The sequence below is a fragment of the Salmo salar genome, chromosome 14 (assembly GCF_965601325.2).
Source record: "Salmo salar chromosome 14, fSalSal1, whole genome shotgun sequence".
Lineage (NCBI taxonomy): Eukaryota > Metazoa > Chordata > Actinopteri > Salmoniformes > Salmonidae > Salmo > Salmo salar.
Window position 1 is genome coordinate 35,384,234 of NC_138304.1, and position 12,375 is coordinate 35,396,608.

The 12,375-nt window shown below is 44.4% G+C and overlaps 1 protein-coding gene across 1 annotated transcript in view; it reads right to left on the reverse strand.

The window, feature by feature from the left end:
* npc1 (Niemann-Pick disease, type C1) overlaps nucleotides 1–12,375 on the reverse strand; it is a 30,711-nt gene that overhangs the window by 9,173 nt on the left and 9,163 nt on the right. The window contains exons 5-15 of the mRNA XM_014140538.3: nucleotides 10,776–10,943; nucleotides 9,491–9,740; nucleotides 9,303–9,385; nucleotides 8,792–9,162; nucleotides 8,297–8,523; nucleotides 7,924–8,024; nucleotides 7,406–7,508; nucleotides 7,064–7,253; nucleotides 6,534–6,716; nucleotides 6,281–6,395; nucleotides 4,279–4,406 (exon numbers count right to left, since the gene is read on the reverse strand). Of these exons, the coding sequence (XP_013996013.2) occupies nucleotides 4,279–4,406; nucleotides 6,281–6,395; nucleotides 6,534–6,716; nucleotides 7,064–7,253; nucleotides 7,406–7,508; nucleotides 7,924–8,024; nucleotides 8,297–8,523; nucleotides 8,792–9,162; nucleotides 9,303–9,385; nucleotides 9,491–9,740; nucleotides 10,776–10,943 (1,919 nt within the window). The remainder of the gene's footprint in view (nucleotides 1–4,278; nucleotides 4,407–6,280; nucleotides 6,396–6,533; nucleotides 6,717–7,063; nucleotides 7,254–7,405; nucleotides 7,509–7,923; nucleotides 8,025–8,296; nucleotides 8,524–8,791; nucleotides 9,163–9,302; nucleotides 9,386–9,490; nucleotides 9,741–10,775; nucleotides 10,944–12,375) is intronic.

Here is a 12,375-nt window from a genome sequence, read left to right on the forward strand (position 1 = left end):
AAACAGGTATTGACAATTTACTTCCATATTAGACAACTCCAGTGTCTCTATCTGAAAGAGCTGAAAAATCTGGATCCCTACAAATCAGATGGACTAGACAATCTCGACCCTCTCTTCCTCTTCCCTATTACTAGTCTGTTCAACCTCTCTTTCGTATCGTCTCAGATTCCTAAAGATTGGAAAGCGGCCGCAGTCATCCCCCTATTCAAAGGGGGAGACACTCTAGACCCAAACTGTTATAGACCTATAGCCATCCTGCCCTGCCTTTCTAAAGACAAGTGAACAAACAGATCACCGACCATTTCAAATCCCACCGTACCTTCTCCACTATGCAATCTAGTTTCCGAACTGGTCATGGGTGCACCTCAGCCACGCTCAAAGTCCTAAACGATATCATAACCGCCATCAATAAAGGACAGTACTGTGCTGCTGTCTTCATCAACCTGGGTAAGGCTTTCGACTCACTGTATTCTTATCGGCAGACTCATCAACCTGTCAATCACCACATTCTTATCGGCAGACTCAACAGCCTTGGTTTCTCAAATGACTGCCTCGCCTTGTTCACCAACTACTTCTCAGACAGAGTTCAGTGTGTCAAATTGGAGGGCCTGTTGTCCGGACCTCTGACAGTCTCTATGGGGGTGTCACAGGGTTCAATTCTCGGGCCGACTCTTTTCTCTCTATATATCAATGATGTCGCTCTTGCTGCGGGTGACTCTGATCCACCTCTACGCAGACGACACCATTCTGTATACATCTGGCCCTTCTTTGGACACTTAACAAACCTCCAAACGAGCTTCAACGCCATACAACACTCCTTCCGTGGCCTCCAACTGCTCTTAAATGCTAGTAAAACTAAAATGCATGCTCTTCAACCGATCGCTGCCTGCACCCGCCCGCCCGACTAGCATCACTACTCTGGACGGTTAGGACTTAGAATATGTGGACAACAATAAATACCTAGGTGTCTGGTTAGACTGTAAACTCTCCTTAAATCCAGAATCGGCTTCCTATTTCGTAACAAAGCCTCCTTCACTCATGCTGCCAAACACACCCAGATAAAACTGACTATCCTTCCGATCCTTGACTTCGGCAATATCATTTACAAATTAGCCTCCAACACTCTACTCAGTAAATTCGATGCAGTCTATCACAGTGCCATCCGTTTTGTCACCAAAGCCCCATATACTACCTACCACTGCGACCTGTATGCTCTCGTTGGCTGGTCCTCACTACATATTCGTCACCAAACCCACTGGCTCCAGGTCATCTATAAGTCTTTGCTAGGTATAGCTCCGCCTTATCTCAGCTCACTGGTCACCATGTTCTCTGCTGCCAATGACTGGAACAAATTGCAAAAAAATTAAATAAAAAATAAATCACTGAAGTTGGAGACTTATATCTTCCTCACTAACTTTAAGTGTCAGCTGTCAGAGTAGCTTACCGATCGCTGCAGCTGTACACAGCGCATCTGTAAATAGCCCATCCAACCACCTACCTCATATTTGTTTTTCTTCTCTTTTGCACACCAGTATTTCTACTTGCACATCCTCATCTGCACATATATCACTTGTGTAAATTGCTAAATTGTAATTACTTCGCCACTATTGGCCTATTTATTGCCTTACCTCCTTACTTCATTTGTACACACTGTATATAGATTTTTCTATTGTGTTATTGACTGTACGTTTGTTTATGTGTAACTCTGTGTTGTTGCTTTTAACGCACTGCTTTGCTTTATCATGGCCAGGTCGCAGTTGTAAATGAGAACTTGTTCTCAACTGGCCTACCTGGTTAAATAAAGGTGAAATTAAATTAAAGTGACATCAGTGCACTGCTCATTATTTAGTAGGCTGTGATGTTCATGCTTAGCTGGGCATGACATGGTAATAATGAACCTGGGAGTTAATAGTGACAGAGAAAGCTGACAGATACTCTAACAAGCCAACCCTACCCTAGTCCTGTGAGTCATCACCAGTCCTCACCACCGTGCTCACCAGTCCTCTCAGAGGAGCAGCAAATAGTGTGTAAGCATTTCTGTTTTTTAATCCCCAGCCAAACTCACCTCTTAGCACACCTTCTGCTTTTAAGTCATTCCCCAACCCTCCTCACCAGGCCCTCCGTGTCCGGCCTGGAGCGTGAAGTCATGAGCTCTACTGGTCGGCTACAGCATAGCAACTTAGTGGTGCTGAAAGCCCTGGTCTGCCCTAGAAAGCCTATGTAAATTACAATCGCCAGAACGACTAAAAAAAACTTTTAGACTGACATTTTGGGCTCTAAAATGTATTTATTACAATCATGTTTGATCCCCACAGTGAATTATTTTAAAGTTCACAGAGGATCATGTGCTGACACAGACCAATCACGGGCCGGCAGGCTACGACGAGGCTCCTGCCCTTATGCATGTGCACCTAAGGGTGTGTTTTGTGCTGTGCTTTTATCCTCTGTCTAGTTCAAATGTTATCAAGTTTAGTGTTCTCCATGGTTAGTCTGTCATCATGGTTAGTCCGTCATCATGGTTAGTGTTCTCCATGGTTAGTCCGTCATCATGGTTAGTGTTCTCCATGGTTAGTCTGTCATCATGGTTAGTCTGTCATCATGGTTAGTGTTCTCCATGGTTAGTGTTCTCCATGGTTAGTCTGTCATCATGGTTAGTCTGTTCTCCATGGTTAGTGTTCTCCATGGTTAGTCTGTCATCATGGTTAGTCTGTCATCATGGTTAGTCTGTCATCATGGTTAGTCTGTCATCATGGTTAGTCTGTCATCATGGTTAGTCTGTCATCATGGTTAGTGTTCTCCATGGTTAGTGTTCTCCATGGTTAGTCCGTCATCATGGTTAGTGTTCTCCATGGTTAGTGTTCTCCATGGTTAGTCCGTCATCATGGTTAGTCTGTCATCATGGTTAGTCTGTCATCATGGTTAGTCCGTCATCATGGTTAGTGTTCTCCATGGTTAGTCTGTCATCATGGTTAGTCCGTCATCATGGTTAGTGTTCTCCATGGTTAGTCTGTCATCATGGTTAGTCTGTCATCATGGTTAGTGTAGTTGTATATACCTATTATAATGTGTGATTATTGCTTTTTATCCTGCTGATTTTCTTGTGCATGTAAAGTGACATTGGATGTCGTGAAAAGCTCTTAAAATCAAATGTATTATTATCCAGATGAGAGCAGAGTCAACAAGCCTGTCAAGTGGAGATGGAGGTGCTGACCAACGTCTATGAGGATGACAGCATGACAGGGTTTAAGAGCCTTTGAACGGGGTATGGTAGTAGGTGCCAGGCGCACAGTTTCCTGTGTGTATCAAGAATGGTCCACCACCCAAAGGACATCCAGCCAACTTGACACAACTATGGGAAGTATTGGAGTCAACATGGGTCAGCATCCCCGTCGAACGCTTTCGACACCTTGGAGAGTTCATGCCCCTAAAAATGTAGGCTGTTCTGAGGGCAAAAAGGGGGGTGTGCAACTCAATACTAGGAAGGTGTTCTTAATGTTTTTGACAACTCAGTGTGGATCGTATGTCTGAGGTCATTCTTTATGATGACATAATGATGCAGTTGCACAAATGATAAAGAAGTCTACAATCATATAAAAGTCTACAATCATATAAAAATACAGAATCGAGATAATGTATGTGTAGTCCACTCTTTTCTCATGGGGTAATCCAATCTAGCCTAACCGAGTTGGGATGGGTTGTGATGGTAGCCCATTCACTTTCAATTTTCTGGTGGAAGGCCCATGGCCACATGATACCTAGACTAGATAGGGTACTTATTAACTTTGCGCAAATTTGAGTTTGATTTTACAATGCGAGTCACCATGCCGGCATGTTCTGTATTTAACTGTACTAATCGTCACTCGAAAGAGTCTAATCTTCATTTCTTCCAATAAGTCAACCGTAATTCTGATTATCATAGTTAGTATTTGCTGTCTGTTTTGTTTTCCAATGTTAACCTGGCTAAGTTCTAGGTAACGGTGAACTTTCAAATGAATCTTTGGACGTAAAGGTTTAACAGTAGGCTAGCATCAGGTTCATATACATTAAAACTAGGTTGACTCTCAGGCAGGATGAAAATGACTACGTCGACCATGATCCTTTGCTAGTTACTGCCACTTTCACCATGCCCCTTAGTGATTTCTTCGTGCCATTTAGCCCTATTCAGCAAAATGGCACGCTTCAAATTCAAATACCTCCGGCTTCATGCGCCATCGGGAGTTTTCCATAGTCACGTCAGCACTATCACAATATACTGGTTGTAATGTCCATGCTCCTCACCTCCTGCCTCTTGGCGTCCAGGCCCAGCAGGCTGATGAAGCAGCTGATCTGTAGCAGAAAGTCAATGAACACAGCTAACCCAGCAAACAGGGAGAAGGTCCGCACCGCTGGCATAGTGGACAGGGCCCCTGGAGAAGAAAATAATAGTTAACTCATTGACAGAGCTCCAGACTAAAGATTGTAGTTACAAAACATTTGCAGTCAATACTGAAATCCATAGAAAGGACCTAGCTGACATCTTCAATTATCTACATCTAGTGTGTTGGGACATACTATTTGGCTACATTATACAATATGTTTGATTGTTGTATAATAATTGTAATTTGATGGTTGCTTATATTTGTCCTATTGTAGACATGTACACGTGTGTATTAATACACGTGTGAATTGGAAATGTTTTTTTGTTAATTTTTTTATATCCCAACTCTCCCTGAGAAACCCTCAGAGTGGCGTCAGAGCCAGGATCTGCCATTATCAACGGCGACCATGGGTTAAGTGCCTTGCTCAATGGCACATCAACAGATTTTGCACCTTGTCAGCTCAGGGATTCGAACCAGTAACCTTTCGGTTACTGGCCCATCATACTAACTCCAGACTACCTGCCGTCCTCAGTATGCCAAGTAGCTCAAATAAGCAAAGAGAAACGACAGTCCATCATTACTTTGAGACATGAAGGTCGTCAATCCGGAACATTTCAAGAACTTTGAAAGTTCTTCAAGTGCAGTCGCAAAAAGCATCAAGCACTATGGTGAAACTGGCTCTCATGAGGACCGCCACAGGAAAGGAAGACCCAGAGTTACCTCTGCTGCAGAGGATACGTTCATTAGAGTTACCAGCCTCAGAAATTGAAGCCCAAATAAATGCTTCACAGAGTTCAAGTAACAGACATCTCAACATCAACTGTTCAGAGGAGACCATGTGAATCAGGCCTTCATGGTCAAATTGCTGCAAAGAAACCACTACTAAAGGACACCAATAAGAAGATGAGACTTGCTTGGGCCAAGAAACATGAGCAATGGACATTAGACCGGTGGAAATCTGTCTTTCGGTCTGATGAGTCCAAATTTGAGATTTTTGCTTCCAATCGCCGTGTCTTTGTGAGACGCAGAGCAGGTGAATGGATGATCTCTGCCTGTGTGGTTCCCACCGTGAAGCATGGAGGTGGTATGATAGTGCTTTGATGGTGACACGGTCTGATTTATTTAGAATTCAGGGCACACTAAACCAGCATGGGTATCACAGCATTCTGCAGCAATGCACCACCCCATCTGGTTTGCGCTTAGTGGGACTATCATTTGTTTTTCAACAGGACTATGAGCCAACACACCTTCAGGCTGTGTAAGGGCTATTTGATCAAGAAGGAGAGCGATGGAGTGATGAATTATGACCTGGTCTCAACAAAGACCTGACTTCAAACCAATTGAGATGGTTTGGGATGAGTTGGACCACAGAGTGAAGGAAAAGCAGCCAACAAGTGCACAGCATATGTGGGAACTCCTTCAAGACTGTTAGAAAAGCATTCCAGGTGAAGCTGGTTGAGAGAATGCCAAGAGTGTGCAAAGCTGTCATCAAGGTGGCTATTTTGAACAATCTCTGCACTTAAATAGCGAATGGAGGACGCTTTCCCATGGTTAATTTTCATGCCAGCAAGGCCTAGCCTATAGAAAGCTGATGGGATCCCCTATTTTTAGTAGAGGCCATCACTCAATTGCATAGCCTATGAAAATGTTGCGCAACATGAGCTCATGGGCTTTTATGAAGTGTTTGATTCGATTTTTGATTACATTTGCATTGATGTCAGAGTGATTAGAGGGACAATAGAGTGCTGAGTACCAGGCAGTTAGCAAGTTTGGTAGGCTACTAATGACCATCAGCAGCAGAACTTGAAGAAGCCTAAATTATCAAAACTAAACGGTCAAGTGGAATTTGACTGCCTTCATGACCACTAGTGTGGCGGTAATATGGTCACCGTAACAGCCCTAGTTACAGGTCATTCTCATACCCAGGAAGAAAGCCACGGTCTCAGAGAAGGAGGAGAGGAACATGCTTGGAGCCACGTCTCCTAGGATACGGCCTATCTGCTGGTGCAGCTCTTCATGAGTCATCCGCTCATCCCTCTGTACAACACAACACACACAGGAGGTAAATACAGTGTGTGTGTGTGTAAAAACAGAGTCAACACTGGTATTCAAAACTATGTCCAATAAATCATGGTTAGTGTAGTCAGACAAGCATCACGCGAGCATAATGCCTACCTGGTATGTCTGTACAATGATGAAGATGTTGTCGACGCCCACGGCCAACACCAGGAAGGGGATGACCTCGATGACGATGAGTGTGAGAGGGACGCCAGCGTAGCTGAAGATGCCCAGAGAACAGGCCACTGAGCTCAGCACGATCACAATGCCTGCTATGCCCAGGGAGATCTTAGAGTCCACCTGGGAAGGGACAAAGACAATGAGTTGCTCACATTTAAAATGTGTTATTTTTCTGACGTTTGATTTACTGGATGCATTATTCATTCATTCTCAATGCTTTCGAAATTAGTTTTACAAACTCACACCGCAAACGATATGATCTTTGCAAATGAAACAGATATCATGTTACTAAATGAAATGGTGACAAGGTGAACAGCTGGACAATACACTATTGTAAAGTGAGTTAGTTGTCTCACCTGTATTCGTCTGAAGCTGTGGATATGCCCCAGAGCCAGGGAGATGTAGACCAACATCATCTTACTAAATTAAATCAACTATTATCATGTCTGAAGTTAGTTACCACTAACCAATACTCTCCTGAAGCTGTGGATATGTCCTAACGCCAGGGAGATGTAGACGAACATTATCGCATAGCTGACCACGACGGTGCTGAGGTCACTTTCGCTCTCACGGTTGATCTCGTCCTCGATGCTCCTCTCAGAGTTGAAGGAGATGGTCAGGTTGGGGTTTGAATAGTTCTTCAGGAAGCTGATGAATCTGGAAACAGAGACATGGAGGGTTGTGTTAGTGCAATGGCAACTCATGGCACAAAACCAAACCATTTTTGACTTGTGAAATATGAAATGAATTTAGTCTATACACTAGAATCTGAAGGTTGATAGCTGACAAAGTATGAGATTATTGCTCACTCTTTCTCCCAGGCCAGAGCTTTCCCCAGCTTGACAGTGTCATTATGGTAGTTGTTGACAGGAAACGTGATCACTAGAGCTGTGGCGTTGTTGTAGTTGGTTGCTACAGTGGGGAAGAAAGATGCAAATATGTCATGGTCAGGGAATTTGTGTTGACAGTAGACAAACTATAGTAAATCAATACAGAAGATACTGAAGGATAGCATATCCAAGAGATTCAAAGCTGCAAACAGTCCGAGACAGCTAATTACACCCAATTCTACACAGGCCAATTACCCCCAAAAATGTGGTCTCTCTGCATAATAAAAACTATAAAATAAACAATTTGTGCTTAAACTGACTATATAAAAGGAGTTATGCAATAAAGTTAAGCAATTTTAGCACTGACAAGTTTTCCCAACTCAAACATACAAATAAACATACCCACAGAAAAAGCAGGACAAAATAGAAAGGTATATTGCACACTGACTAGTACATTATATTTCTTTGTGTGATGATGTACATGTAACCCCACTCACCATCATAGCCTCCCAGGACCAGCCAGGGGAAGATGGGGCCTCCGTAGGTGCCCAGGCAGGGATCGTGGAGCAGACTGGTGTCGTTGAGGGACGCTGGGGCACTACACACAGGAGAGACAGAGCGAATGCTTTAAGAACTCTGAGGTAATATACATCTATGACTACTATTCACCATTTACAGCTTTGAGTATATACTTGCTGAAGGGAAGTGAGGAGCAAGAAAGGCATTTTTAAATATGCCATATCAGAACCAATATCTCAATGTGAATGAGTTGAGAGTTGGAGAGGAACTCCAACTAGTATAACCTCATGAATTCAGCAGCATTCCCCAGATGCAGATGTTACTAGAGAATGTGTTCCGAGGGCCACTCACCTGACACAGTAGAGGAAGTGTGTGTGGTAGTCTGCGTAGACGTAGAAGTCATCTCCTATGCTATGGTCCAGCTGTTTGTGGCTGTTCTGGAAGTAGTTGAGAACACTGAGGATGGTACAGTTGTCGTTGTATGGGGCCAGTGGGGCCAAGCAGATATCCTTTAGGGTCACGTTCTGGTCCCCGTATGAGGCCACTATGTTCTCTATGTCCGTCTGGAGATCCAACACCTGAGAGATGAGAGATTGTGGAAAATTGACAGAGAAAAACAAACTAAAGCTATAAAATGTCACATCAGAACTAAAGCAAGGACGTCTTCCTGAAGAGAAGAGCCTCCACAATTGGTCTACAAGAGAGCGAATATATTATTGGCTCGCAGATAGCTTGAACCAAATGCCCACAACCAATAATCCCATTGAAAATGCTACAACAATTCCATCTGAAAGTATCAATCAATCAATCACCACCCAGCCCATTTTTTTCCTCTACCTAACCCACCTGGTGGAGGACGTCCTTGTCCAGGGGGGCTCCGAAGGGCACGGCAGCCCCCGCGGGGTACGGGGAGTAGATAGATTCTGACTGCAATGTGGTGGTGATGATGAGCTGCTCTGCCCTGAAGAAGGGTCCAAAGTGGCTGTCAAAGTAGTCCTTCTCCTGCCTGGCCTGGCTGCTGGGCGAGGACCACAGCTCCACAGGGTCCGTGGTGATCTTCATGAAGACCAGGCCCCCTGAGCAGACGGCCACTATGATCAGGCTGCCCAGGATGACCATGAGGGGCTGCCGTACGCAAAACGAGCCCCAGCGGGTAAAGAGGTAACGCAGGGCATTCTCGAAGCGCTCGCCCAACGTCTCGCCACATGACGCATCCACTGAGATAGAGAGAGGGAAGACAGGAGGTTACAGGTCAGATCGTAGCAAGAACAGGTTTGTAGGTGTATCTTACTGAATATTGTGCTTGGTTATTTTTCCAAAATGAGACAGAGTCAGATCTCATGCCAAACAAAAGTACCTTGATCAATGCTGTCTTTTTTCAGAGAGTGAGGGTTTTTGCTGTCCAATATTGGGCCATACTCAGACTCAATTCTCCTTTTTCTGAATAAGAAATAAGAGAAATAGACAAGCATTACATACTGCTCCAAAATGGCACTGATTAAAAGTGTGACTGAAATCTCTGCATCAGTGCCCCTCAGTTATCACCTGTAGCACCAGGTGCCGATCACGGTTCCCATGAAGACAAGGAGGAAGGCCATGTAGGAGATCCACATGATGAGGACCATAGCGCCAATGCCCAAGATGGTCCATGGTGGGGGCAGGGGAGGGGGGACAGGCTGGGGGCCACAGGCCTGGCTACAGTCCTGGCAGGAGCAGGGACCAGAGCCATCCTCCAGACCCTCCGTACAGTCGTATGTCTTGTTGTTCATGGGGGTCATACCGGATACTGACACGTCTGAAGAGGTGGGGGTGGTACGAGGATGTTGAGTGATTTGTTGTGATCATTAAAAACAAAAGAAGAAAGCATTAGGCATAAGTACTCAATATTGTGTTTATGTACGCATTACATACACTGAACAAAAATATAAAACACAACATGTAAAGTGTTGGTCCCATGTTTCATGAGCTGAAATAAAAGATCCCTGAAATAGTCCATATGTACAAAAAGCTTATTTCTCTCAAATGTTGTGAACAAATTTGTTTACATCCCCGTTAGTGAATATTTCTCTTCACCAAGACAATCTATCCACCTGACAGGTGTGGCATATCAAGAAGCTGATTAAACAGTATGATCATTACACAGGTGAACCTTGTGCTGGGGACAATAAAAGGCCACAAAAATGTGCAGTTGTGTCACACAACAAAGCCACAGATGTCTCAAGTTGAGGGAGCGTGCAACTGGCATGCTGACTGCAGGAATGTCCACCAGAACTGTTGCCAGATAATTTTATGTTCATTTCTCTACCAATGTCGTTTAAGAAAATTTGGCAGTACGTCTAACCGGCCTCACAACCGCAGACCACGTGTATGGTGTCATGTGGGCGAGCAGTTTGCTGATGTCAACGTTGTGAGGCCATGGTGGCAGTGGGGTTATGGTATGGGCAGGCATAAGCTACGCACAACAAACACAATAGCATTTTATCAATGGCAATTTGAATGCACAAAAATGCAGTAACGAGATCCTGAGGCCCATTGTGAGACCCATTTTTTTTTTTAAAAAGGTATCTGTATTCCCAGTCATGTGAAATTCATAGATTAGGGCCTAATTCATTTATTTCAAATGACTGATTTCCTCATATGAACTGTAACTCAGTAAAACCAATGAAATTGTTGCATGTTGCATTTCTATTTTTGTTCAGTGTAATTTCACAGAGACCAGCGACATTTTCAAACAGTGAAATTACATATCTGATTACCCTTGTTGGGACATCCAAACCTTGCATGTGCAAAGTGCAAATATTCTGTGTTTGTCCATTTAACATAATTTCACCTGAGAATATAGGGATGATGGTGAAGGGACTCTGTCCGTTGTTGATGTCGAACATGTACTCGATCCAGTTGGTGGCGTTGCAGTCACTGGCATCTTTCCCACAGAGCAGTGACAAGGCCTTCACATTACTGGAGGGAGCCTGCACATCCTGACAAGCATTATACATGGCTGCCAAGAAAGAGGACCAGAATTACATGAAACACCTTGGCACAGACCAACATCTGTAGCATTAGGTCAACAATAGTTATGCTAGCCAAAGGAAGAGATTGCATTTTTCCACTCTTCAAGCTGTGACCTTCAACTGCATTTTGCCAAATGCAGCTCAACACAGGGGTGTTAATCTGACCCTTATCTCCCCAACTAATTGCATAATACAAGGAAATGAATTAGTTTGTAGAAATCTACTTATCAAGATGTTCACTGGCACCGCTACTCGGTCAGCATATACTACATGCCCAAAAGTATGTAGACACCTGCTCGTCGAGCATCTCATTCCAAAATAACGGGCATTAAAATATGGAGTTGGTTCCCCATTTGCTTCTATAATAGCCTCCACTCTTCTGGCTTTCCACTAGATGTTGGAACATTGCTGCGGGAACTTGCTTCCATTCAGCCACAAGTACATTAGTGAGGTCGGGCACTGATGTTGGCCGATTAGGCCTGGCTCGCAGTCGGCCTTCCAATTCATCCCAGAGGTTATCGATGGGGTTGAGGTCAGGGCTCTGTGCAAGCCAGTCAAGTTCTTCCACACCGATCTCAATAAACCATTTCTGTGTGGACCTTGCTTTGTGCAGTGGGGCATTGTCATGGTGAAACAGGAAAGGGCCTTCCCCAAACTGTTGCCACAAAGTTGGAAGCACAGAATCGTCTAGAATGTCATTGTATGCAGTAGCATTAAGACTTCCCGTCACTGAAACTAAGGGGCCTAGCCCCAAACCATGAAAAACAGCCCCAGACCATTATTCCTCCTCCACCAAACTTTACAGTTGGCACTATACATTGGGGCAGGTAGCGTTCTCCTGGCATCCACCAAACCCAGATTCATCCGTCAGACTGCCAGATGGTGAAGCGTGATTCATCACTCCAGAGAACGCGTTTCCACTGTTCCAGAGTCCAATGGAGGCGAGCTTTACACCACTCCAGCTGACGCTTGGCATTGAGCATGGTGATCTTAAATAAAATGTTATTGGTCACATACACATATTTAGCATGTTATTGAAGGTGTAGCAAAATTCAGATCTTAGGCTTGTGTGCGGCTGCTCTGCCATTGAAACCCATTTCATGAATCTCACGACCAAGTTATTGTGCGGACGTTGCTTCCAGAGGCAGTTTGGAACTCAGTGGGGAGTGTTGCAACTGAGGACAGACGATTTTTACGCGCTACGCGTTTCAGCGGTCCCGTTCTGTGAGCTTGTGTGGCCTACCACTTCACGGCTGAGCCGTTGCAGCTCCTAGAGTTTCCACTTCACAATAACAGCACTTACAGTTGACCGGGGCAGCTCTACCAGGGCATACATTTGACGAACTGACTTGTTGGAAAGGTGGCATCCTATGACGGTGCCACATTTAAAGTCACTGAGCTCTTCAGTAAGACCATTCT